This window comes from Ambystoma mexicanum, chromosome 11, assembly GCF_040938575.1.
Source record: "Ambystoma mexicanum isolate Mex_15411 chromosome 11, UKY_AmexF1_1, whole genome shotgun sequence".
NCBI classification, from domain to species: Eukaryota; Metazoa; Chordata; class Amphibia; order Caudata; family Ambystomatidae; genus Ambystoma; species Ambystoma mexicanum.
In genome coordinates this window covers 1,105,734,931-1,105,760,841 of record NC_090934.1, presented here as the reverse complement: position 1 = coordinate 1,105,760,841, position 25,911 = coordinate 1,105,734,931, and the positions used below count along the sequence as shown (strand labels likewise).

Sequence of the window (25,911 nt, the reverse complement as noted above, 5' to 3'; positions counted from 1 at the left end):
AGCAGCTGTAAGTGCCTAGGTGACATGGGCCAGTGGGCGCCAAGGCAAGTGCTGGGAGCGGGTGGACGCTTAAGGCGATTGGGTTTGGGGTGCCAGGGCCCAAGCCCTCAGGCTTGCAACACAGTAAAACTTTGTCTCTGTCTCTGGGGTGCCCAAGCCTTGCATTAGCAAGCATGGTTCTTTTCTCACCAGGCAATAAGACAAAGAGTAGTAGTTTGATAAGTCGCCAAACTGCAGAGGGTCCCTGACCCTGGTTGGCAGGCCTGGGTTCCTTTGACCAAGTACTGCAACAAAGAAGAGTTTCTTGTATGCTCATCCAAGCTGTGGTGGTTCCCTGACCCTGGTTGGCAGACCTGGTTTCCTCCTACCAGGTACTCCGACGAAGAAGAGTTTCTTGTATGCTCCTCCAAGCTTTGGTGGTTCCCTGACCCTGGTTGGCAGACCTGGTTTCCTCCTACCAGGTACTCCGACGAAGAAGAGTTTCTTGTATGCTCCTCCAAGCTGTGGTGGTTCCCTGACCCTGATTGGCAGACCTGGTTTTCTCTTTCCTCTGGTCTCCTAGTTTCAAATAAAGACTTGGTTGATTTGCATGCCAAGCTCTGGGTTCCTTTGTATTGTTTTCAGTTCTTTTTATTTTCTCTTGATGTTACATACAGACTTGGTTTACTCCCCTGCCAAGTACTGTCTCTCACACAAAGATCATCAGTTTCAAAATATGGATCCCAAACCCTTCTCTCAGATTCATATTACTACTCAATTGAACCCGGTTCACTATTGCAGGTTTTCTTTAAAGTCTCTCTTCTTTTATCAAAGGTTTTTTTCTGTATCCCTTCTCAAAGGGGTGCTGGACTGCAGCACCCTATTCAGTCACCCCGCCACTGTCTTCGCCATCCATGTATGGTCTTGTGCATAGCACAGCAGCTGCTCACGGGGTCTTCAATATCTTCCCTGACTCTCCTGTCAGATTGGAGACATTTGGGTCTTCCGAAGCAACTCTGCAGTATTGTTCTCTCTACGTTGTAAGTGGCTTGCCCGGACCATGCAGTCCTATGGCATGGCTCCGCTTGCTGTTGGCTCTCACTGCCTCTTGTTTCTCTTTTGCTCCACTTGGCCCGTGGGACAGCCTCACAAGCGCCTGTGCGCCTAGGTCCCCCACAGCAGCCTTCCTTCTGGATTCCACCCACGGGCTGCCCTGCAACTCCACTTGGGTCTCTGCTCGCCTCCTTCTGTTTGGCTTCCCCTGCATTGTTTCCACAGTTGGGAAATCTGTCTCTCTGCCCCTGTCAGTTGCAAGCAGTCGCGGGTTCCCTCAACCTTCAAAACCTGACGGCTTGCTGTGTCCTCACCCCACCTTGGATGATCTCTCTCCTCGTCTGGTTTTCCCTCTTGTATTTTGTGTTGGTGTGAGCCAATAGGATTTGGTGAAACACTAGACCGCTCACTAGTGTGAAGAGCAGCCCTTTTCATGCCTCTGTTCCTCCTGCTCGTCCCAGTACTATTCTGTGGAACGTTCAGAAGATCTACCTGATTCCTCCTTTTGTGGGATGGATTCTTCTTCGTTCTAGTGATAAAATCTGTATCCCTAAATGGCTCTATTGGTATCTCCTTCGTCTCAGTACTTGATAAGGAGGTTTGCTTGTCTATATTACCGAGATACATAGGTATGCCTGGGAAAAAGTAGTTATGAGGAAGGTAGGTTAGGGGAGTTACGGGGAGAATGTGTTCTCTTCAGATAGTCCCCGTGTCACAGGGGGAATCCCTTCCTAGAAGATCCTTTTCAGGTAGCGGCCTTACCTTCCATTCATCAAGAGGAGGAGCTCCCCCTAGGGAAGAAGGGACTACATCTGAAGATTCGTCAATGCCCATTCTCTTCATTCATAAATTGAAAACTGCTTTTCGGGGTGACGGTTAAAAGCATAAAGCTGGTTCTTGAAGACATTGACCTCGACATTCTCACTCTTACCGAGACATGGTTCAATGCCATTTCAGTCACTGCTTTTGACTCCCTCCTCCCTGATGGCTTCAAGATCATCTCCAAGCCTCAACCTCACTGCACTGGTGGCAGGGTTGCCTTAATCTTCCCTGAGTGGGTTCCTGCTTCCGTCCTACCTACCCAGCTCTACTCTCCCTTTGAAAGCCTGGTTTGAAAGTTGGTCATCTCTCCCGTCTCTACCCTGACCATTGCCACCATTTAACGGCCTCCAGGCGCCGCCTCCCTGTTCCTCTCTGTATGGGCAGACTTCTGCTCTTCCTTACTTTCATCCACATACAACCTCCTCCTACTGGGTAACTTCAACATCCAACTGGACTCCCCAGGCTCTGCATCCATGCTCTTCACTGACCTCTGCACCTCGCTTTTCCTCTCCATTCTCCCCTCTGGGCCAATCCACTCAACTGGACACATTTTGGATGCCCTTATACACTCAACCTATCTCTCTCCCCCACTAGTCAAGCCTCTCTCCTGGTCTGACCATTCTGTCCGCTCCTCTTTAGTCCCCCTGTCCCTCTAATCGCCCCCCGAAATACCCACCAACCTTGTTCGCTAACATCCGCCCTATGAAACGAGTGCCTGTGGCTGCCTTCACTTCCACATTCATCCCCCTTATACCTCCCACCTCTGTACCGCTGACTCTGCCCTCACCAATCTCCACCTTTCCATCACAAATACTCTTGACATTATTGCCCCAGTCATGAGGGCAATAAACCTGAAACCTGCCTCTAAGCGTAACACATGGCACGACACTGAACCCGCGGCCCTGAAACATAATTACAGGGCAGCAGAATGGTGGTTAACCTCTGGCTCATCCTTTGCCAATCTGGCCTGCCGCCTGACCCAAAGGCAAAACAGACACTCCATCCGTGCCAAGAAAAGAGCCCACATTCAGGCACAGGTTTCCAGTGCAGCCAATAACACGGCTGAACTTTTCAAGATCCGCAGGTAACTAGCCAACCCCTCTTCAATCTCCTTCTCCCTTCCAAGCACTCTGCAATGCACTGGCCTCGCACTTTACCTCAAAAATGCAGGACATCCTTACCTCCCTTGCTACTCTCCCTCACAACTCATCCCAGACCCCTCACCTCCATCTCTCCTCAGTCCTCCTTTTCCTCCTTCACCCCCGTCACACCTGAAGAATCCAGTTGTCTGCTCCATGAAGGCCTCTTCTTAGCAGGTTTCCCCCTGATCATCCAGGACCATCAAGGATAACATTGGCTCTATTGCCCCTGCTCTCGCTGTTTTCTGCAATCACTCCTGTGTCACAGGATCTTTCCCCTCCTCCCTTAAGCACTCCCTTGTGCGCCCACTCCTGAAAAAGCCTTCAACAGATCCTGCCATGCCAACTACCACCCTATTAACTTCACCCCCTTCCTGGGGAAACTGGTGGAGGAGTTGGTTTTGCCCCAACTCAACTCACACACTGAACTTGTTGGGGGTCTCCACGACCATCAATCTGGATTCAGAGCATCCAATGGCACGGAAACTGCTCTTCTGAACACGCTTGAAGAAGTACTTGCATCTCTGGGCTACAACTCCCCAGCTGTCCTTATCCGTCTCGATCTCTCCTCTGCCTTTGACACAGTCAACCATTCCATCCTCATACAAAGGCTCAACGATACCCTTGGTATCTCAGAACAGGCGCTGGACTGGTTGACATCTTTCCTTACTGACCAATCTTCCCAAGTCTTCCTCGGCACTTCCCACTCTCCTACTTCCCTCTCCACTTGTGGTGTCCCCCAGGGTTCTATCCCCCTTGATCTTTAACATCTACCTTGCTCTGCGTGCATGCTTAATCTCCCCCTTCTCTTCAAACTTCCAGTGTTACACAGACGAGTCACAGCTCTTTTTCAAACTCCCTGCCGACCCTCTTTCACCCTCCATCATCCCCGACTGCCTATCTGCCATCCAGCCCTGGTGCACAGCCAATGATCTCTGCCTCAATGCCTGTAAAACTGAGATCCTTCCCATCAGGACCCCTGCTCCCTCCTTCTTTCCTTCACTCTGGCCTTCCTCTTTGGGCTCTCCCCCTGCACCCTCTTCTGAAGCTAGAAACCTTAGTCATCTTCGACTCCTCTCTCTCCTTCCTCCCTCACACTCATGACATTGCCAAGAAGTCTTGCTTCTCAAAGGAATTCTCCTTTTTCTCATTTTCCCCCAGAGGCTCAATAGGACCCAAGTCCTGGTTCTCTCTAGGCTTCGGCTATTGCAATAGCCTCCTCCTGACTGTACCAGCTTTCTCTCTGCGACCCCTCCAGCTAATCCAGAATAGGGCAGCAAGACTTATCCTTGGCCTTAAACCCAGGACGGCATCTCTCATGCACTATAAAGTCTTCACTGGCTCCCGTTTGCTGCACAGATTAACTTCTAAATCCCTCTGCATCATTCACGAGGTGGCCTGGGCACGTGGACCACACTATCTTCAATTTTACCTTACTAAATATTCCCACTCTGGACCACTACACTCCTCTGGCTCTAACTCTGTGTGTAAAACATTTTGCTAAACAGAGGGCAGGTGGTTGTTAACTTTCCTCAGCTGGCTCCCTCCTATGGAACAGCCTCCCCCTTTGCCTTGAGCAGGATCTTCTTAAATTACGGGAGCTCCTTAAGACTCTCCTCTTTACCTCCTCCTTCCCTACTTCTCTCCCCTGCTAATCCCACATGCTGCTATTGGTGTCCTGGGCCCTTATGCATACTCGGGGCCCTGACCTCCCGCACCCAATCGGCCCAGCGCTTGTCTATCTGCACGTGCACTTACACCCACTTAAACCTTCTGCCCTGGTTGCTCGCACTTACACCCCACGTGGCTCCTAGCTGTGTAGCACTCAACAGCACTTCATTTGGGGCTCACCCGTGAGCTCAGACTCCACAGCACTGACCCCTGCTGCCTTCCATGCTGCACTTGCACATTCTGAATACTCACAAGGCATAGTAGGTTTGTCCTGTTTTCCTCTTTCCCCCCCAATGCTCAAATATGTTGTGTTTTTAATGTATTTCCCACTTCTGCTCCCTCCTAGTATTTCTTATTATATAAGTGCCTAACGAGCAAACAATAAAATACATAAATTGTACTCTACCTATCTGCCTCCTCTGCCCTTTCCCCTGCGTGCCCAATGCCACTTTTGAGTCTACGTGCTCGTCCTTCTCAGTCCATTCCTTACTGTGCCTCCCACTGTGTCACCCTCCCCCCCACAATGTCTCTACCCAGAGCATTCTGTGTGGTGTAATTCTGTGCTTCCTCTCCTCTCTCGTCTCCCTCTTGCTTTTCCCTCTCCTTTCTACCTACATCCCTCTATGGTGCTCTTGGTCTCACTCATCTTCTCTAACTGCTTTTCTATAACCCATCCTATCCCTCTCACAAATTCTGCAAGGCAGAAGTTCAAGAAGGACATCCTGGTCTCCAATCCAGGCCTTCTCATCGCTGACACCCACATCACTGCCTCCTGCAGATAGACTCTCACTGACATCCTCTTTTGTTGTTCCTTTTCCCAACCTATGGACCCTACATATGGTCGCTGTTCTCTCTCCTTTCTCTTCATCTCCCATTAATGATGGCACAAGATGGGAGGTCCTTTTGGCCTTCTTCCTGTCCTCCAAAAGCATCCTTAATGTCTATGTAAATGGCATCGTCTTGGTCCAGGGCACTCAGCTCAACCTCCTCCTCCTGGATAGGCGTCTCCCACGCCTTATCAACTTACTCCCTTCTTTGCCTACTATATATGCCACACTCTGGCCCCTCAGCCACCTTCCTCCTCCACCTCCCCGGCTCCTCTGCCACTCCCTTACACCTCTGCTGCCTCCTCTGTGGCTCTCCCCTCTTCCTCCTCTCAGGGCCCTTTGCCACCTAGCGCTATCTCTACCACCTCTCTGGCTCCTCTGCCACTTTACTCATCTACTGCTCCATCTCCTCTACCACTCCATCTCCTCTACCACTCACCTCTTCCTCTGCTGCCACCACTTTGGTACCTACCTCTTCCTACTCTCTGGGCCATCTGCCCCCTCCTTCTACCTCTGCCCTCTCTTGGGTTCATCTGCCTCTTCCACTGGGTGTACCTCTTTCCTGTACCCCACCTGGAAGTCTTTCAAAAGTGGCAACCTGGTCCACGTAACTAGTTTGGACGCTCGCTCTGCTGTCAAACACTCCTCTGACATCTGCCTCCTCCTTGAAGACCTTCATATGGATGTTCTTGCTTTCACCGAGACATGCTTCACGGCCAGCTGTTGTGAGTTTTGAGAACCTCCTCCCCGAGGGCTACAAGGTGGAGTGGCCTGATTTTTCCTGAGTGGGTCCCTGCCTCTATCATTTCCACCTAGGCTTACTCACCCTTTGAATACCTGGTCTGCAGGCTCTATATCTCTCCTGGCCTCTCAGACTTTGGCCGCCTAGCCAGGTCGCTCTCTTCCTCTCTGAATGGGCTGATCTCTCCTGCTCTCTCCTTGCCTCTACCTCCTAAGCTTCTCTTCCTCTGGGATTTCAACATCCACTTGGACTCCTCTGCCCACTGTGGGCCTGTCCGCAACCCTTGCGACTCTCTCTTCCTCTCTATTCTTCCCTCTGGTCCGACACACTCAGCCGGACACACCGTGGATTTTCTTATCTCCTCAGACATCCCCCTCTCTAACCCTCTCACTGCTCCACTCTTGGACTGACCACTTTCAGCTCTCGTCTCATCTAAATCTATCTGTCCCCCTGGCAAAACCTACCCTAGCACTGTCACCTTCCGCCCAGTCATTCGACCTATGAAGCGGGTCTCAGTCTGCCCTTTTGCCTCTTCTTTCTATCCTCCACAAACCCCTGCGGCTGACTCCCGTTCTGACACAGCACTCTCTAACATTTATTTCTCTATCTCCAATGCTCTCGATATCCTTGCCCCTGTCATGAGGATCCATCTGAAGCCTGCCTCCAAGTGCAATTCTTGGTATGACTCTGACCTGGCTGCTCTGAAGAGCAAGTGCAGAGCTGCCGGGTGGAAGTGGAAGGCTTCGGGCACATCCTCTGACAAACTGGCCTGCCGCCTGCTCCAAAGGCAATACAGACTCTCCATCTTCTCCAAGAATAGTGTACACATTCAAGCCAGCATCTCCACTGCCTCTAACCGCATGGCCAAACTTAAAAACTGCAAGGATGTGGACATTCGGGCTGCAGTCTCTACCTCTTCTATTCCTTCGCAGGCCCTCTGTATGGCCCTTGCTTCTCATTTCACCACCAAAACTCTGGACATCCTGTCCACGCTATCCTGCTCTCCTCATCTCCCTCCCTCTACCTCTCTCAGGCCCACTCGGTAACATTTCCCTCTCCTCTCCTTCTCTCCCTATAACACCTGATGATGTTTCTATACTAGTCCGGTCTATGAAAGTTTCACCCAAACAGGTACGCCCCTGCTCCTCCAGAACCTTTAAGGACAACATTGTTTCCCTCGCTCCAGCCTTGGCCGATTTCTGCAATCATTCCTTTGCCAAAGGATCTTTCCACTCTTCTCAAGCACTCCCTTGTGCACCCCATCCTGAAAAAGCCTTCTGCTGATCCTCCTTTCCCAGCCAACTATCGCCCGATCTCCATCACTCGTTTCCGGGGCAAACACGTGGAGAAACTGGCCATCTCTCAGCTAAACCTTCACACTGAATATGCTGGTTTATCTCCATGACCATCAATCTGGCTTCAGATCGGCCAGAGGCATGGAAACGTTTCTCTCTGGCAGATTGCCACTTTCAATACAGAGTACTGCCATTCGGCCTGAATGCAGCACCTCATGTTTTTACAAAACTGATGACTCCAGTGGTACCCCATTTACGTACTCCTGGGGTCCTATTTTTCCATACCTAGATGACTGGCTGATCCAAGCAGATTTGTTTTAACAAGCTCAGGAGTCTCTTCAGATTCCACTGACCTACTTTTCAGTTTGGTCTGCATGAGTGCAGAAGGAGGAGACTGACATACAGGTGGCATGGTTGTTGGTATAAACTTTTATTTAAGATCAGAATTAAAGAGATCACCCAACTTTCCCTAACTCGAAGAGGGGTTTCACTAACGCAAATATTCCTGACCCTTACACCTGCAACTAAACTAATGAAGTGATGGATCTTCTTGGTCCAAAAGAATTGGATTACAGTTCCAATTTTTGGGTGGGACATTTACCTGAGGGAAGGATTCCCTTCCCCAGGTTTCAATTCCTTCCCAAAACACAACACAAAGTTCCAGGTTCAAAAGCTCAAAACGGTAAAGTTCTCAGTTCAAATAAAAAAGGTAAAGTTCCAATTCAAACATCAACATTCCTTAATGCCCAAAGAGTGTTATTCCCTACTGGGTTCCTGGAGAATGCCCCCTGCTCCAGCTATCTTGCTCTGTGTCTCCCTTCCCCTCGCCATTTTTAGGCTTACTTTACAGTTCACCCCACCAGTGGGAATGTCTACCTTCCCATGGCTTCTTTACACGTTTAGCACAGTTTACAATATCTGGGGGGGATGACTCCCTTCCCCTGGCTTCTGTAAGGAAAGCATGGTATGAACAGTAAGACAGACACAAGTGACCACAGACAGTTCAAGGGTGTTTTTTTTAACTTAAACAAGGGTTTGAAAAACGCCTATCTAATTCTATGGATGGGAGCAAGCTACGACCATCAAATAATAAGGTAGTCCTCATAGTGTCTCGTCAAAATAAAAGGGCCTATACAAATAAACATATTGGCAATCCTTACCTCCAAATACAAATAGTGGGGGGAAACAATGTTACGAAAAATAAAGAAGTGTTCCCAAAATGATATGTCAGGATGTTCAGGCTGTTGGCCTGCCTTCCCCACGTTTTCAGCACTGGACAAGGCGGTGCACTCAAGCTTAGCACAGTCTCTGGCTTCTCTAGCACAAGGATACAGATCAATCAGTAGCATCAGGGCCTTCAATGCCCAAGTTTCTTTGCCTTTCAAAGCCTTTTCACTCAGATGGCCTGATGAGAAAAACAAACGATAGTTCTTTTCCTTTTCCATATTTTCACACGCATTCAATTTCTTAGACGATTCACAATTCACCCTGAGCCAGGCTCGGACCAATTTCATATACCTTATTTATCAGCTATCGAAGACTTTCTTCGAATGGGCACAGGGTTTTGTTTGACCCCTTGCAGGACCACTTCAATTTCACAATTCTTCATCACCCTTCACATTTGCCACCTTTCAGCTGGATACCTAACAGAGACTTTCGAATGAGCACCCACGTGGTGCTGGACCACTCTGTTTACAGTATTGTCTCCTGGCTTCAAAGTTCAATCTTGCAATCACTATTTTAAATTCTGTACGTGTCGCTTTGCCACATATGCCTCATACACTGTTCTCTTCGGTTTTCACTATACGATGTTGCCGCTCGCAACTTGGCTTCAACAGAGACCGGTCTGGTATCAATCTACCCATTCACTGGCTGTGCTGACTTCACTGGCGCTGCTTTGTTGTAGGAGACCAGGACAGTACCACAGCAGCAAACAATTCTCCCCGCCTTGACTATCGCCGCAGGAGAGCCCAGGGTACCTCCGACACACAATGCAGTGTTCTTCAGCCTTGATTCCTGGTCTTACATTTCCTATTCTCGAAGGTTCATGAAAGTAACGGTCTTCTGTTGAAAATGTCAAGGGTACTTCCCTTCTTGCAATCTTCTTCGGTTTTGCTGTGTTTCAACTCGTATTAAATTAAATTGCCATCTTGGAACTGCTGTCTCCTCGTGTGCCTTGCTCAAGAGTGTGCTTTCGTGCGCCGCCTTTTATCCGTGTTGGGAAGTGTAAGGGAAGTCAGGTGTGTGTAATGATCAGCAGTAATTGCCTGACCCTACCTGACCATTGTATTGGGACATGTCCGGTATACGGCTCGGGTGTTATATCCGTTTTCTCTTGTAGTGAGCTGTCCGTGAAGATGTTTTCGTGTTGGTAAAGGGGGTGGGGGGAGTCGAGTTCCTACGTATCCTATGGGGTAAAGGTGTTACAGGGAAGGGGATAATGCATTTTTCCATCCGGTGTCCCACTACCACTCCCGAAGACCGATCACCCAGGTGATACTCCTGCACTGGTCCACCCCCAGGAACTGGATCCAAAATCGATGGCTGTGTCCTGGCCACCTGGATGACAGATCCCTGGGGACTAACGGGTGAGACACCTTCAGGTTTCTCACAATCCCCACGGCAGATAGCAGGCATCCAGGAGGACCCAGACCACTGCAGAGCATGAGGAGGTACACAGGTGGCTCGGGAGGCACCAGGGACCCGAGAAAGTGGTCTGGAGACCGTAGAACGGAAAGAAGTCAAGAGTATAGGTTCTGGGACTCTGAGATAACAGAAGGAAGATTTGATTATTGGAAAACGGACCATAGCCTTTGGCAGGAGAGTGAACAAAGGCTATCAAGAGAAAACAGACGGCAAGAAGTGCGAGTCTGGGACCCGCCCCCATAACGAGTCAAGTATCATTGTTGATCTTCATAGTCTCAGTACCTTACAAGATAGTGAATCAGGTGGACTGGGCGTGTGAGAAAAGCCAGATGAAACAACCATTCACCCTTGCACTATGAATGATCCAGAGCCTGAGAACGTTCAAGGGAAGGAAGACATTCCCCAACTGGGTTAATCTGCCAAAAGAGGCTTGAGAAAGGTCAAGGGAAGGGAGACATTCCCCATATTTTGTGGAACTGTAAAAATAAGCCTGAGAAAGGCCAGCGAAAGGAAGAGATTCCCCCTACTTTATGGAATTGCCAACTATACAGAACTGTACGTGTCCAGAAGAAGAGAGTCATTCTTCTGGACCAAGCCGACAATAGACCACTTTAATTTGCTTTTAATTGTAAGGGTTGGAAATGGGTTTTGGACACAGGATGGTGGACTCTTTTCTTTACACCAACATCCTGACCGATTCTTTAGTCTTTAGTTGAGGCAGGGAAACCCCTCTTAGAGTTGGGGAAAGATAGGGTTTTCTCTTTACTTTCTTAAAGAATAAAAGTCTTTGCCCAAAACCATGCCACCTGTGTACAATGCTTTGCTTTCTCTGGCATTTTATCGGCACACACGCAACCTTCATTCATCAGATACTGTGTTAATTCATTCTCTGCTTTTTCAGCTTTGATCCTGAAGTCAAGGCTGATATCCCAACTGTCGCTGCCCCTCCCCAACTCTGCCATTCACCAGTGAGGGTGGCTGGTATCTTTGAAACGCAAAAGAGGTTTGTCTGTTCTCTCTGGCTGGGCTTCCTTGCACAACCTTCAAGGCCCTTTGCAGGTAACGATATCTTGCTAGGGTTTCCAATGTTTCTCTGTCCCTCGCCCGTCACTCTGCTCCGCCTAGTTCGCCGTCGCCCTGGAAGAACTGCTCCTTCTCGAGCCTCGCCTTGCTCAGAGTGTCTGTGCTCCAATTTTTAACCATGTGGGGAGACCTAATAGGTACCGGGTGTCTGTAATTAAGATCAAGTGCCTGACCCTGCCTGATCTTATTAGTGGGACATGTCCAATGTATTACATGGGTGGTACTCCTTTTTAGCCTCAGACCTCCTCTTCCTCGGCTCAGTGTATGTGTAGGAAAGCAGGGGGGTGGTGGATCTGGGAAGTTGGAATATCCTATAAAATAGGTTGGGAAAGGGGGATACCATGTCTCGCCATCGGCCTTCCTCTCCCACTCCCCGAGGACCCCTTATACAGGTGATCGTCCACTCTTGTCCACCCCCAGGGTTTGGATCCAAAGGCGATGGCTATGCCCTGGCCACCTGAATCAGGGATCCCCGAGTCTAGGCAGTGAAACACGCTCTGGTTTTTCACATTGCCATGTGTTGTTGGTGAGATTATGTTAGGCTTGTTTCATTTTTAGTCCGGTTAGTGGCAGTACATTTCGTACCCCTGCTGTTCTGAATAAATGCGATACATATCCTTTCTCCTGTCGTTCATTCTGGAGTATAGCAATTACCACCACCACAAATTCCTCCAGGAGTAATGTGTTCCCTGTGCCCCGTGGTCAGTCAGTGGGCTGCCTGGTTTCTGCATCCAGCCGTATTCCTTTGTGTGACGAGTTTCACACCCTCGGTGGTCCGATTAAGTGGGACACATCTCCCTCCCCTTTTTCCGCCTTTGGCCTTCTATGGGGATTGGATCAATTCAGGTCTGAAACCACCCATTCCAGTCAGACGCCTCTCTTCTCCCCTGCCCGGCGTACTCTCCATTCCTTTTCTGTTGTGTGCTCGTTTCATGGTGCGTGGTTGTTATTCAGTCGTTTATATCCCATTCAGAGCTGAAGAGCCAGGTTTTTAGAGGTTCTCTGAATTTGAGATGGTCCTTCATAGTGCATATTTCTGTGGGGAAACAGTACCAAAGTTTTACGGCTATGCAAGAGAATGCTGATCCACCAGCTTTTTTCCTTGTGTATGGCTTAGGTTCTAAGTGAATGTCGTTGCTGGATCCAAGTGTTCTAGTAGGCTTGTAGATGGTGATTTTGTTTTGTATGAATTCCGCTCCTTGGCCGTCGATTGCTCTGTGTGTTAGGCACATTATTTTGAAGGTGATTTGTTTTTTGGCTGGGAGTCACTGTAGCATCCTTAGCGCTGGTGTGATGTGGTCTCTTTGTGAGAGTTTGAGGAGAAGTCTGGCAGCTGCATTCTGTATTCATTGCAGTTTCCTCAGTAAGTAGTCTGTTATTCCGAGGTATACGCTGTTGGCGTAGTCTATCCTGGACATGATGAGGGAGATGATGCCCCGTTTTTTGTGCATGAAGGAGAGGAATGGTAGAATCTTTTTGATCGTGTGAAGATGGAAGAAGCATTTCTTATCGCGTTTACTTAAGGTTCTACAGTTAAGTCGTTGTCCATTAGTGTTCCAAGATTTTAAACTACTTTGAACGGTGTGGGTGGCGTCCCCCAGTTCTTTGAGCCACAGGATTTACTGGTTATTTTCTTGGTTGTCAGGTGTAATTATGATTTCTCCAGTTTGATTTTGAGGTTATTAGTGTTGATCCATTGTTAGAGTTCTTTGAGGCAGTCTATTAGCGTTGAGTTCTCCTCTTGTTTGTCGCCGACTTTGTAGATGATTTGGGTATCATCTGCGTAGTTGTAGCATGTGAAATCATGTCTTTTCATGTGGTTGATTAGTGGCGTCATGAGATGTTGAAGTGTAGTGGGGATAGCGAGGAGCTTTGTGGTACTCTACAGGTGGTGTCCTGCAGTGCGAATTGGAATGGTTTTATCCATACTGTTTCTGTTCTTTCGGACAAGAAAGATTTAATCCAAAGCAGCGCCTTGTCCTTGATGCCCATTTCTTCCAGTCTCTTGCCGTGGGTGTTATGTTGACTGTGTCGAATGCTTCAGAGAGGTCTAGAGGCCAAGTTCATGCTGGAGTCTGCGCTGGTCTTCCCATATAAAGAGTAGTGCTGTCTGTTCCTCTCATGGGTCGGAAGCTTACTTGTGCCTGGTCGAATAGTTGGTGATTTTCTGTGTTCCAGTATTTGTTCATAGACATAGGTCTCTAATAGTTTTGCCGGGTAAGGAATGTTTGAGATTGGTCCGTAGTTTCAGAGGTCTTCCACATGGCCCGTTGTATCTTTGAAGAGCGTTTTGATGTAGGAAGATTTGAAGGCTTGCAATACTCTCCCTGTTGAAGGTGACAGACTGAAGTAGTTTAGGAAGCATTCCGATGGTATACCCAGTGTAAGGATTGATTTGTAGATGTCTGGTTGACAGGGGTCCATTGGGAAGCCTGCCTTGTTGCTTTTTTGCACCAAGCAGATTTTTTTTTTTGTTTACATTTGGGTAAAACTGTTCAGTCTGTTCTGTGGTCCCAGGGTTGGTTGGAAATGGTGCAAGTTCTGATTGACTAGTCTACTTTGTATGATCCAATGTTTGTTGGTGATTTTATTCTTAAAATGCTCTGCAAGAACATCATATACATTCTGAGTGGGCCACTGTTGTGTTATTGCATTCGGAAGGGGGTAGGGGGATTCCCATCTCGTTTACGTTGTTGAAAAGTTCTTTCAAGTGTTGGTGGATTTTGTGATCCAGTCATCATCGTATTTCTTTTTCGCTTTGAGAATTTCCATTTTGTATGATCAGATTTGTTTTTTATGTTTTTCTTTTGACCTGGATGTAGGTTTTTCTCTGTTCTTGTCCTATTCTCCTGTTTGTTGTTTTTATTGCTTTGAGGGGGATTGTGGGGAGGGGGGCGGGTGAACCATCTTCCCACTGCTTTCTTTCGTAATGGGATGAGGATTTTTTCCAGGGAGATGCTATCAATTAGGTTGCAATCAATGGCTTAAAGGATTCTAGTTTTTCTTCTAGGTTGCTGCTTTTGACGGTTCTCCAGTTTCTTTTCTAGATAGGGGGTTCTTTTGAGGCTTGTTGGATGCTTTTGATGAAATTTGGATCATGAACTGTATAATGAGGTGGTTGCTCCATAGTTTTGGGATTGGTGGTGCTGTTATGATCAGGTTTGTTTTTATTGGCGAAGATTGCACCCAGAGCGTGTCCTTCCGTGTGCATCGCTCCTTTCACCATTTTTCATAGCTTCATTGTCTCAAGCTGCTTAGTTAGGGATTTCTGCGAGTTTGTGTTCTCTTGTTCAAACCATGTGTTGAAGTCCCAGAGGATGATCAAGTGATCATGTTTAATGGCCAGGTTCCTGACTGTGTCTACGAAGGTTGGGTCGTAGGTCTGTGGTCTACAGAGGAGTATAAATTGAGGTTTTTTGTGGATCTGAGGTCAGGTGAAGAACGAGGGATTCACAGTTCGGGATGTTAAGTGGGTCGGCTGGTTTTATATTTAGGTGTTCTTTGTAAGCCAATGCGAGTCCTCCTCTTGTTTCCTTTTCTGTTTGCCTATATGCATTTGAAGTTGTCAGGTAGATGGCTATGTAGAATTACTATGTAGTTTTCAGCCAGCCAGGTTTCTGTGACAAATAGAATGTCGATTCCCCTGTTGCAAAGTAGATTGTAGATCTCTGTTTTGTGTTTGGACATTTGATCTGGCGTTGATGAGGTTGCAGCATATTTTTCATTGTTGTGGCCTGTTTTTGGTGATGCTCCTTATCCTCAGGATGTGTGTTGTGTTTCGTTAGGTCTTTTTTCATCATAAAGTAGGTCGGCTAGGTTTTGTATTGGGTTCATGTCTTCTGGCTCCTCTTCTATATCAGGTTGATGTTTCCGGTGGTCCCCTTGGGTTTTAGTGATGTATGGAGTGAAGGTGTTGTTTCCAATCTTTCTCATTCTGTTTATTCATGCCCTTTCCCTTTGGAGTTCCGATATCCTGCTGATGTATTTAACGTTTGTGGTAGTTGGTTGCTGCTTTGCCGAGTGGCCCATTGCGAGGTAGGGCTTTATGTACAGTGATTTTTGTCTTGTTCTCGGTGTGTTCCGTTGCTGTGTTGGTGTTTGCTGGCGGGGTGGCCTGGTGTGGTTCCATTTCGCTTATCCTTTCTCCTTGGTTTCACTTGCGTCGGCCTTTTCTCTGGCGTGGCATATTCGGTTTTCCTTTAGGATACTTGAAGGCTCAGGGTATCTCACGGTTATGAATGACTTCCCATAATTCTAAGGCTTGATATTTTATAATTGTGTGTTCTTTGGTGTTGTGCCCAAGGCACTCCTCACTGATTTGGGGTGTTTTCTTCTGTGGCTCCTTCTGGTAGTGCTAGTTGTGGTTGTGTCTGTGATGCTCCTACTGAGGTTTGTTGTGTTTTTCTTGTTTTAGTTTTGTCTTTCTTTCAGTCCTTTGGTTGGGTTTTTGGAGTTTGTTGTTGTATTAGATCACAGGGGTGCTAGGCCTCCTGCAACGTTGGTCAGTTTCTTGTAGGCCTAGTTGGTCTCTTTCTTGTATGTTTGGTTTGAGGGTCCCTTTTTAATTGCGGTTTTCTTAATGGCTTCTGTTGTCTGTAGTTATTGTTTGGGGAGTTGTGAGTGTGACTCGGTCACAGGCAGGTGGCTTACAGTGGAAGGGTCTCTGGCTATATAGGGTATTAAGGACGGTGATACTTCCTGTGGAGTGAAAGGGGAGGAGGAGACCGAGTGGGACAGGGCTGGTCGGTGGGTCAGGAATCTCAGGGTGGGGGGTACCCTTGTCCATGGTCTGGCGGGGGGTACTACATAGTTGCTGTCCCTGTAAGTATGATGAAGTTTGAGGCCCATAGTGTTGGGCCAGATGCAAAGCTGGCAGTCCCGCTCAGTAGCGTCTGTAGGAAAGTATGAGTTACCTTACCCCATCCGGTTAGATGCAAAACTTTGGCAACCTTAAACTACTAGGTCAAGTGAAAACCTGGGTGACCCTGCATGCCCTGTTGCTGAATGTTTAACCCTCTTGGCAAGTGGTCTGAATGCTGACTTTAGCTACCCTGCACACTTATGCCAAATGGAAACTCTGGCTACCCTATGCACTTGTACAGTTGCAAGCTTTGGCTATCCTATGTATAATTGGCCAGATGTCAGCTTTTAGGCCACCCTGCACTCTTAGGTCAATGTTTTCTTAGACAGTTGGCTAAATGCAAGCTTTGGCCACCTTACTCACTTGGGCCAGATATGAACCTTGGTCTACTAAGACAACTATGCCCGTGGGTTTCGACTACCTTTCAGCCCTTTGGCTAGATTTGAATACACAGCAGTAATTGGGAAACCCCTTGAATTCGAACACTGCAGCAGTGGGAAAAACGCCTAGATTTGAAACACAGCATTGATGGGGAAACACCTAGAATTGGAACACAGCAACAGTGGGGGAACCCCCTAGAATTGGAGCAGAGCACTAGTGGCAAAACTCCTGAACCTGAATAAACAGCATCATTGGGGTTAACCCCTAGAATTGGAACACAGCAGCAGTGGGAAAACCACCTAGACCTGAAACACTGCATCAGTGGGGGGGGAACCCCAACATTTGGAGCACAGCACTAGTGGGAGAGCAGAATGTATCCCAAATAAATGAGGATTTATTTAATTGTATTAATTTATAAAGTGCTTAATAGAAAATAGTGGCTTTTAAGCGCAGGCTCAGGATTCAAACCTGTGTTGCACCACGTTGCATTGCTTCCAAGACGAACGCGTTTTCCCCTGAGCTATACTTCTTCCCCATCGCTGGCCCCATATAGGCTGATTAACACAGGTGGGCTATGTTATAGTAGGTAGTAAGAGTGGTGGGGCTTCACTGGAATACAGTAATTGCTGTGCTCCCTGCCCAGACCACACTTACCTTATTAGTTGCTGCTGGCTGACTGTGGCAGGCTTCCCAGGTGAACACAGGAAAACACAGACTGGTGCTGCTTACTCAGGAGCTGCCCGTTGCCTTGGGGCCTGTTGCTTTGGGGCCCTTTGCGTTGGGCTGCCTGGGCAGTGGCTGGTCTGATGGACTGTCCTAAGAGGGCAGCCGATCCAATCAGAGGGTGGGATGGGATGCCGGCAGAGGGCTGCACCAGGAAGCGGTTCGGGGGTGATAAGGGAAATGGATTTTAGAGTGCTGAAAGCACAGTGCGTTTAAAAAATTGCAGAAAAATGCACATTAAGGCTCACAAAGCACAAGGCTGTACAGTCCGACTCACCAGCAATTCAGAGTGATCATTGCTGGAGTGATAGTAATAATTGCAGGAGTGGTAGGTCGGGTAAGCCCAAGAGGCCTGCACAACATTTTCTCCCACTAAAAGCAGCGCTCCCCGAGCAAAATCACAGTACATCTTCCCATGAGAAAGATCCTATGCGGAAATGGAGCTGTATGCTTTAACTTAAAAAGCCATTCAGATATTGACATGGAAGCCTCTGGAACATCCGAGAATACAGTTAACCAGTTAGAAGCAATATGGCTACCATGTGGGGTCACAAAGAGCCTATGTATTGTATTGTATTGTATTTTATTTTATATAGCGCCGGTAGCCCGTGGGCATCAGGGTGCTTGCACTTACAATACAGCAACAACAAGACAGACATAAAGTAACAAACACTGCGGCCTATTAAGGACCCCGAAACATTGCTTTCCCCAGGCTCTTCATTTGAAGTCAGAACTGACATTTTGAGCCTACCTCATGGTTGCCTTGAACAAAGGGAGCCCTAAAATACAAAATGAAAAGCAGATAAAAAAAAACACATTGGTGCCCAAATGAGCTAAAATTGGGACTGGACGTTTTAGGGGGGCGACTCAATACCATGTACCTGATGTAAGGCAAAAAGGGTTGCAGCGGCAGGGGGACTTCAGGAGAAGTCCTCCTGGCCACCAGACAAGAGGCGAGTGATCCAAAAAATAGTGGAAGGAAAAGTTAAAATGTTTAGGGGTCCTAGAACAGGGACCCAGAACCCCCCCCAAATATGAATTCTGTTTTAACAGATTCAGTGTCTGTTCTACCTCTGTCACCTCAGAATTATCCCTGTCCACATGTGGTGGGGTGTATCCGGAGAATTGTTGGGCATGGGCTGTGTTGTCACTGATATCTTGGACGTGATCACTTACAGTGGAAGCCATGAGGCACACCCCCTTGGCAACAGTTATGGGTTGTGCCACCCAGCGCCATGCAAGCTTGGTTTGAAATTTCTGACTTCTATCTGGTGGCCTGACATTTCAATGAGGAGGAATCTGCATAGGTGACATTGGATCTATCAGAGCTAACATTAACCGTGAGCTGTGTAACTTGTTCTCATCATCTCTAGGGACATAGCCTTCAGGTCCCAGCCTACAGTGTTTTTATTTAGTCTCCGATTCTCAATGTCCCCAAGAATTTAAGAACTCGGCCTGCAAGTTCTAGCATGCACCATTTCACATTAAACTCCATTTCTCAATGGCACTAAGATTGTGTCTTCGTTCTTGCAGGTAGCAGCCTCCCTTCTTATACTGTATTCCTCCCATGGCTTGTGGATCTTTATCTCTAGGTTCTCTACTCCAGACTTCTCTAAATATCTTGCCTCCTTCAGCTTGCTGAGATTTTCCTCTGACATTGCATCACTATCCCATGGTTGGCCACCCTGTTCTCTTCCTCTACACTGTCTGATGTCTGCAAAACTGCCTGTGCAGTACTGCGCGCATCTGTCGCAGTCTCCCCATCCTTCTTACTTGTACTAACATCCCCCATCAGGAAGTCTTATTGCCTCTCTGTATTAGGTGCAGTGCCTGCCATTACACCACCACTCCCTTAATCCTTCTATGTGTGGCCATTCTTCATCTTGTTCTCACTACTCCAAATTGGATCTGTGTATGTATCTAACTGCTGCCTCCTTCAAATCAAGGCTGGTTTGGTGCTATCATCCAACGCTCCCTCTACATCTTCTGCGCTTTAGCTCAAGAAGGGCTTCTGCTGCACTCTTTTACTTTCTTTTTTCCTTCTTATTGGCTCTTCTGACAAGCTATGCCACAGGGCTGTGTTGTGTCAACTGACATGGACGATCTTCTGGGTTAGGTCTTGCGGTCGCCTAGGGCACTGCACCACAGTTAGCGGAAATGCTTGACGTCATAGGAAGGAATTTATTGGTACACCTTTCACAGTATTTGTGAACAGAAAGTTCTTCAGATAGAGCTTAATTATGAAGCCCGGCTTGCATATGGTGACTTTACCAGGCTTATGATGGGTTGAGCATTTATGGCCGTTTGGCTGGAGCACTGATTTTCCAGGCAAATTGGGGCATTCGAGGCTACACTGCATATGATGCTGCTACTTTCACAGGGGCAACCTTACTGTATGTGGAGCACACTAGGCACATTATGGCATTGTTGTGGCACTGGCACATGATGGCAAATACCCATTTGCATTGCCACTGCTCATTTTTGCTCTGGGAAGGGTTTATTTAGGTAACTCACTGCCAACCATTACATAGCACCTGTTCTCCTAAATGTTTGAACCACACTGACCCATTAGTCTATTCCTGATCATCTTCATTCTACTGATTACTGTGCAGAGTTTGACCGGTCCAAAGGTCTGTCTCTGGCTATCAGATGGGGGTAGGAGGCTTCACTCAGCCTGGGATGGAAGGCCTACCAGAGTTGAGGCCAGAGACATTCCTTCCTCAGAGGCTGCGTGTAGTGGTTGGAAGGGCCCCACTTCCTGCTCCTTCCCCTTGTGCCTGCATGACAGCAATATCACTGTCTATCACCTCAAGCCTGCACATCCCCATTCTGGCCAGTGTCTTTCTCTTTGTCTCCTGGAACCTACAAGCTCATCAGTCTTGAGAGCAGCACCACCACCATCATAAGACTGCCGTATAGAGAGCGCCTAACAACCAAGAGTCGGAGGAAACTGACAGCCTGCCCGCGAACATGCAGATGTTACATGACCCAATCCAGCCAGAGTTTCAGTGCAGAGAGAGGTCGCAGAATTCGACCGTGCTCGTAGAGCGCTTCACAACCACATCACGCTAGTAAGAGCCAGAACGCAGTGTGCCCTGTGGGATACACCCGCTTTAGAAAATGTTCCTCCTCTATGAGGGAGCCACGTTGCAGCATCCTCTGCAAACCAGTGCTTCACAGCTGGGAGACCATTACACAAACTAGGACATTTGTTGGCTGCCATTGTGAAAGACCAGCTGACCCATGTGCTAGAATAAGAGGGGCTCGAGTCCCCTTTTAAATGTTTTTATGTCTAACACCTGCCCAAGGTAAAGGGAAGGCATTGGTTGGACCGTGGAACCAGAAAAAGAAGGTAGCCAATGAAAAGGGAGGGGGCAGGATAAAAGTGGGCACAGGAAACAGGAAGGTGTGGTTATTCAGGTGATATCGAGGGAAGAGCAGGAAGACCGAAAGACCATGCAGTAGAAGGACAGAGTGTAGAAGCTTGGAAGTTATTTTTTGAAGAACTGTGCAAGGTGAGATATTGGTTGGTGGAAGAGAGTGATACTGGTGTTTGAGTGTGCGTGAAAGGGGTTTGAATGATATTAGTAGTGGGAGAGTAGAGAGTGAAAGGAAGGTGACTGAGGCGGAGAAGGTGTGGGTGGACGGAGTAGTAGTTGTAGTGTGGAGAGTGGGAGCAGTGGTGTGGAGAAGGGTAGCGGTTCAAGTGTAGAGAGGGGAGGGGGTGGTTGTGATGTGGAGCGGCAAGAGGACTAGAAGTAGTGGAGAGAGGAGATAGTGAGTAGCAATATCAGAGGGTGAAGGCAGACTTTGAAAAGAGGAGCATCGAACAGAAGAGGAAGTGCTAAGAGACGGAACGAGAGAGCAGAGAGAGAGGGCAGTTAGAAGGGAGGAGAATAGAAGGAGACCAGGGAGAGTGAGAGTGGCTAAGGAGTAGTCTGGTGACTAAGAGCAATTGGGGCCCGACTGTCTGAAAGGCCCAACATTCCAACTTAAGTCATCTTGGGTGTTTTAGAGCAGAGACTACCTAGATTGTGCCCTGATGGAGACTTATATACAAGGCGTTTGCCTTTGTGCCATCACAGTTAGCAAGACACGCTTTAGATAGGAGTTACCAATCTCTCGTGACCATCCCGGGTTTGAGGGACATGACCATCTTTAGATGAGATGCAGTGGGGCGGCCCTTAGAGAGCCCCTTGACTAGTACATGCATATCTTAGAGAATAGGGGTGTTCTTGAGACCCTCTGTGAGAAAAGCTATTGATGTGGGTTGCATTGCTGATGCCGCTATTTGTTTCAGCATCGGGCAAAAATGTGGGAGGGCGACTGCTGCGAAGGAAAACAGTCAAATAACCTGTCCTTTGTATTGGAACAAACCCCCAAATGTCTACAAACAGCTATCTATACCTTACCTGATGAGAAATAGCCTTTTCCTTATCAGTCTGGTCCCCCCCACAATTACAGTCCAGCACCAAATACCAGGTGTTTTACTAATCATTGGCAGGGCAAAGGGAGAGTTTGAAGATAATCCAATCTGTGATACATTTAAGCCTTGTAAAGAAAGTGTTTCCTGACCGTCTAAATATCTGATTGATCTCAAAACAAAACAAATCTCTCGATTCCTGTGTAGGTTGGCAGCAATTGCGCTCTTATATTTGGAGCAAGAAGATGCATTTTGGTGCCTGGTGACAATAGTGGAAGTCTTCATGCCTCGCGATTATTACACAAAGACTCTCCTAGGATCACAGGTATGGGCTGCAGCACTCTTTCTGTTTTTCACATTATATTTGTTTTCAGAATTGCATAGAACATTTTAATCCTGTTATGTAAAGATCCTTACTTGAACAAAAGTGTCCATGGGGCTACAGTACACCCCTTGAGAATATCATTAGCAGTATTTTGTGCACACAAAACACTTGGTCACACATCTATCTCGACATCTGTTCATTGATATGTCATTTATAATGTGCCTGTACACAAGTGTTTCGAGGCGCGACATGACAGAGGAGGGAAGACAGAGAGAGGACAAGACAAATGATCTTACTAGGCCATGTGTCATTCAGATCGTGCAAGTGCGACAATGCAAAGTTCAGGGGGAGGAGAGAGGGAAGTGGGACATGCAATCAGAGCAGCAATGCAATGAGTAAGTGAAGGCACACCCCTAAACGCTTGCGCGCTAGGAAAAAAGGCCCACAAAACTCTTGCAAGGATAACAAGTGTTTATTTCTAAAAAAAAATAGGTGCATTAGCAAAGAACTCTGATGGTAGGGAACGTTCTGCCAAAAATGGTACAAGCGAAGCTTGAAAGGAGACGCAGCATCATAGGTCACATCATTGTATACAGTGGAAACCCACGTAGTAGTTGGTGCGACCCTATACATCGTCGGCCTGCTCCATAGGGGATGCCAGGTCATTGGTCTTAGCCATGTCCGTCTGTCTTCCATCACGTGGGGTCTGCTGGGCTTATCGTCTTCAGGGAACCAAATTAGGTACATTTGCAAACAGTGCTACTTTATCATTTTACAGCAAACTTACCATGCTCAAAGACTGGCTCGGGGAGTCTCAAGGTCACACTAACCCACACATACTTTGCTCATCTTTATCGCGTCTCTCAGCTTCCAAGGCTTCCACCCTCACTTTCGAACTATAATTTATCCCTCCCTGTACCTCACATTACAAATCCTGTCATTATGGTCATTAAGGTGGGACGACCACTACTCTTGGATCTTTTATGGTTGATTGGTTTATGGTCTGTGATCTGGGGTCAACTAGTGTCTTGGAATTCAGGGGTCTCGGGACTAGGGCAGTTGTAGGGTCTATAACTCTACACTAGTTGGCTGGGTTGGGGTTGGAGGCCTGCTCTGGCCTGTTTGTGATAACACATACACCAAGGCGCCCAGTACTGTCTTGTGGCCTTGCAGGGCACATTCATTCTAGAAAAAACATTTATTGGCAACAGCTTTAGAACAAATAAGGGTTTCTGTGGAAGTTAGCAGTGTGGGCCTTTCTCATCAGCGCTTGGGTCTATCCAGATTTCCCTTTCAGGCTTGCAGCCTTTGTCTAACACACTAAAAACTGCATGGCTGTGCATGCTCTATGCTTTGACAGTGGCTACTTAATATCTGCAAAAATGGTTTCTTATATGTGCGCATTATGTCTAAACGTCTTAATTGCATACAATATTATGATTGTGTGGGGACCTTTAGCACGCCCCACTGCCCCCTGGTCTATTAGGGTTCTTTCAATGGGGATTGCTTGACCTTAAAGCACCTAGGGTGGTGGGATGAGTTTGCTCCCTTTCCAACATTCCCTCCTTTTGTTACTTCTACAGTAACAAACTCCCCCCGTCCCCCCATGCATAGGCTCATTCTCCCTTCTCACGCTGCCTCATATGGTAGGGTCCCCTTCTCAGGTATGCAGGCCCTACACACAAACCGTAGGCTCTCCCCTGATTGTGCATACTCCTCAGGCGTGCATGTCGTATAAATACATCCCCGATCTCCTGCTAAATCCACCCATAGTTCTTTATAATTTTCAGGGTCAGGGGGTGGAACAATAATGATTTGATGGACGATCAACTTCTTCCACATAGGGGATGGGGACCAGGTAAGGGATGGGGTGGGCAGTTTGTATTTCACTATCTTTTTTTATTGCGATGCACCTTTGAATCCCCAATTGACACCATCATTGCGCTACTAGGCACTGCTTTGGCACAACACCGGAAGCCCATTTGGTAGGTGCAGAAGATGACCAAGATGAACACGATGACGGGCACCAGCATCTTCACGATGGGGCCCAACCAGGACATGGCCCAATTGAATGCAACATCAAACCCGTCATTTCTTTGTATTCCTCCTTCCTTCTTTATGTCTGTTAGGCAGAAACCTGTGCAGTTCCCTTAGGGAACACTGCAAAATATTTAATACTACAGGTGTTGGCAGTAAACCCACTTGGTAGCAGCCTGCACCACCCAGATTTACCTGGTAGCTGTGGCTGAGCAGTCAGACTTCTCTCAAGAAGAGTTAGGCAGTATGCAAAGTATACACAATAGGCACTCAGATACACCAATACAAGCAAACACTGACCAGAGCTTTGGTATCAAAGTATATAATTATTTATTTAAAAACACACTGTTTGAAACACTCCAGCACTCTTATTGTAAAATATTCTAAACACAGTTACTATTGTAATATATACACCCCTTTTTCCTTATCAGATAAGTCACAGTAAAACACCACTTATTTTCATACAGAGGTGAGTGCTTAACTAGATGGCATTCCAATAAGTTTGTGAGAAAGGGAGGGAAAAAGACAGAATATGGAAAGGTACACCACTCTAAGATTCAGGAACACTGTTAGCAAGGCAGAAGAGCAAAAAGTCACTGGTGAGCGAAAGTCCAAAGGCTGGGCCCACTCTTAGAGAGAGCAGAGCACAAATGCGCCCAAGATCACACAGTTACACTAGGCTTAGAAAGTCTTGCAGAGAGTTCCAAAAAGAGTTTAGAGAGGCTTAGGAAAGTTTAGCCAGGGTGTCCCAGGCTAACCCAGGTTCGAAAGCCGGGGGCTAAATCTACCCAGTACAGTCGGTAGCAAGGGAAGCCAGGCGGGACACGGTACCTTAAGTGGGAAGGATCCTCCAGCGGTGGCTGTTGTTCCTGGCAGTGGGTGCAAGTCGCGTCGTCGTCCATGGGAAGAGAAGATCTCGACTTGGAGGAAAGCTGAAGGTCGTTGCACTGGCAGGGAAGAAACCAGCCGCGGAGTTTTCCGGTTAAAGGTGGTACCTTTGTTTCGCGGTCGTGGTAAAACGTGGTATCCCGGTTGCCGGGGTGCTTGGCACAGGCAAGGCAGCCACGAGGTACGTCGGGAAGGCGAAAAGACGGTGAAACTGGTTATCCCCACCAGTCAAAGGAAAAGACTCTCCGGCGGGAGATCTCCTCTGTCGTTGGGAAAAGTGGTGAGACGGTCCAGTAGGGCTCCACCGGTGGTGGTGTCGTGGCAGGTCGGCTCAGCTTCTCCCTTGTCGGATTCTTAGGTCCTGTGGCGACTTCTGAAGTTCCAGTCCCCAAAGCCCTGCTTTTATGCAGAAAACCCCCATTCACTCAGCCTAGCTGTCACTCAAACATGCTAAGTGGTGAGCCGGCCGGCTCACCACTTGGGCCAATCAGGACGGAGTGCGACTTGAGTTGCCTAGGCAACTCAGTCCAGGGTGCCTAAATTCCCCTCCACCCCTCCTAAGTACCCCAGACAGAGTGGCACCACTTTGGAGGGTTTCTGTGGAGAAGCCCGCCAAAAAGTGGAAAAAAGGGCTCGACTTGGGTTGGAGTCACAGGAGAGAACACAAACGCCATTTTAGAATCAAGTTTTGGCAAAAAATACCAACCGGAGAATTAATATTAATTAAATAAACCGGCGGTATGTTCGAGGCTACCGTAAATAATTAAATAAAGATAGTAGCCTAAAACAATGGGAAATCCCATAGGAAAATATTCGCGGTTGAATATAAAAAGTAGTATCCACTGCCACCAGCCAAAACTCGATCAGGGGGGACGGAGACGTGCCCCCTCGACTAACAGACCCCGGGGCAATTGAATTGCCCGAGCCAGTACGTCCACAATATGATGGTTTGTACTGGTTCTGTTCAGAATTTAAGACTAGTAAAGTCAATGGTGACTTTACATGCCCTGGGAGAC

General features: G+C 47.7%; 1 protein-coding gene across 2 annotated transcripts in view; it reads left to right on the top strand.

Annotated features, from left to right (window-relative positions):
• Positions 1-25,911, top strand: part of TBC1D2B (TBC1 domain family member 2B) — an 832,871-nt gene that overhangs the window by 496,516 nt on the left and 310,444 nt on the right. For both annotated transcript variants that reach the window (XM_069624408.1, XM_069624407.1), the window contains exon 10: positions 21,853-21,970. In XM_069624408.1, the coding sequence (XP_069480509.1) occupies positions 21,853-21,970 (118 nt within the window). The remainder of the gene's footprint in view (positions 1-21,852; positions 21,971-25,911) is intronic.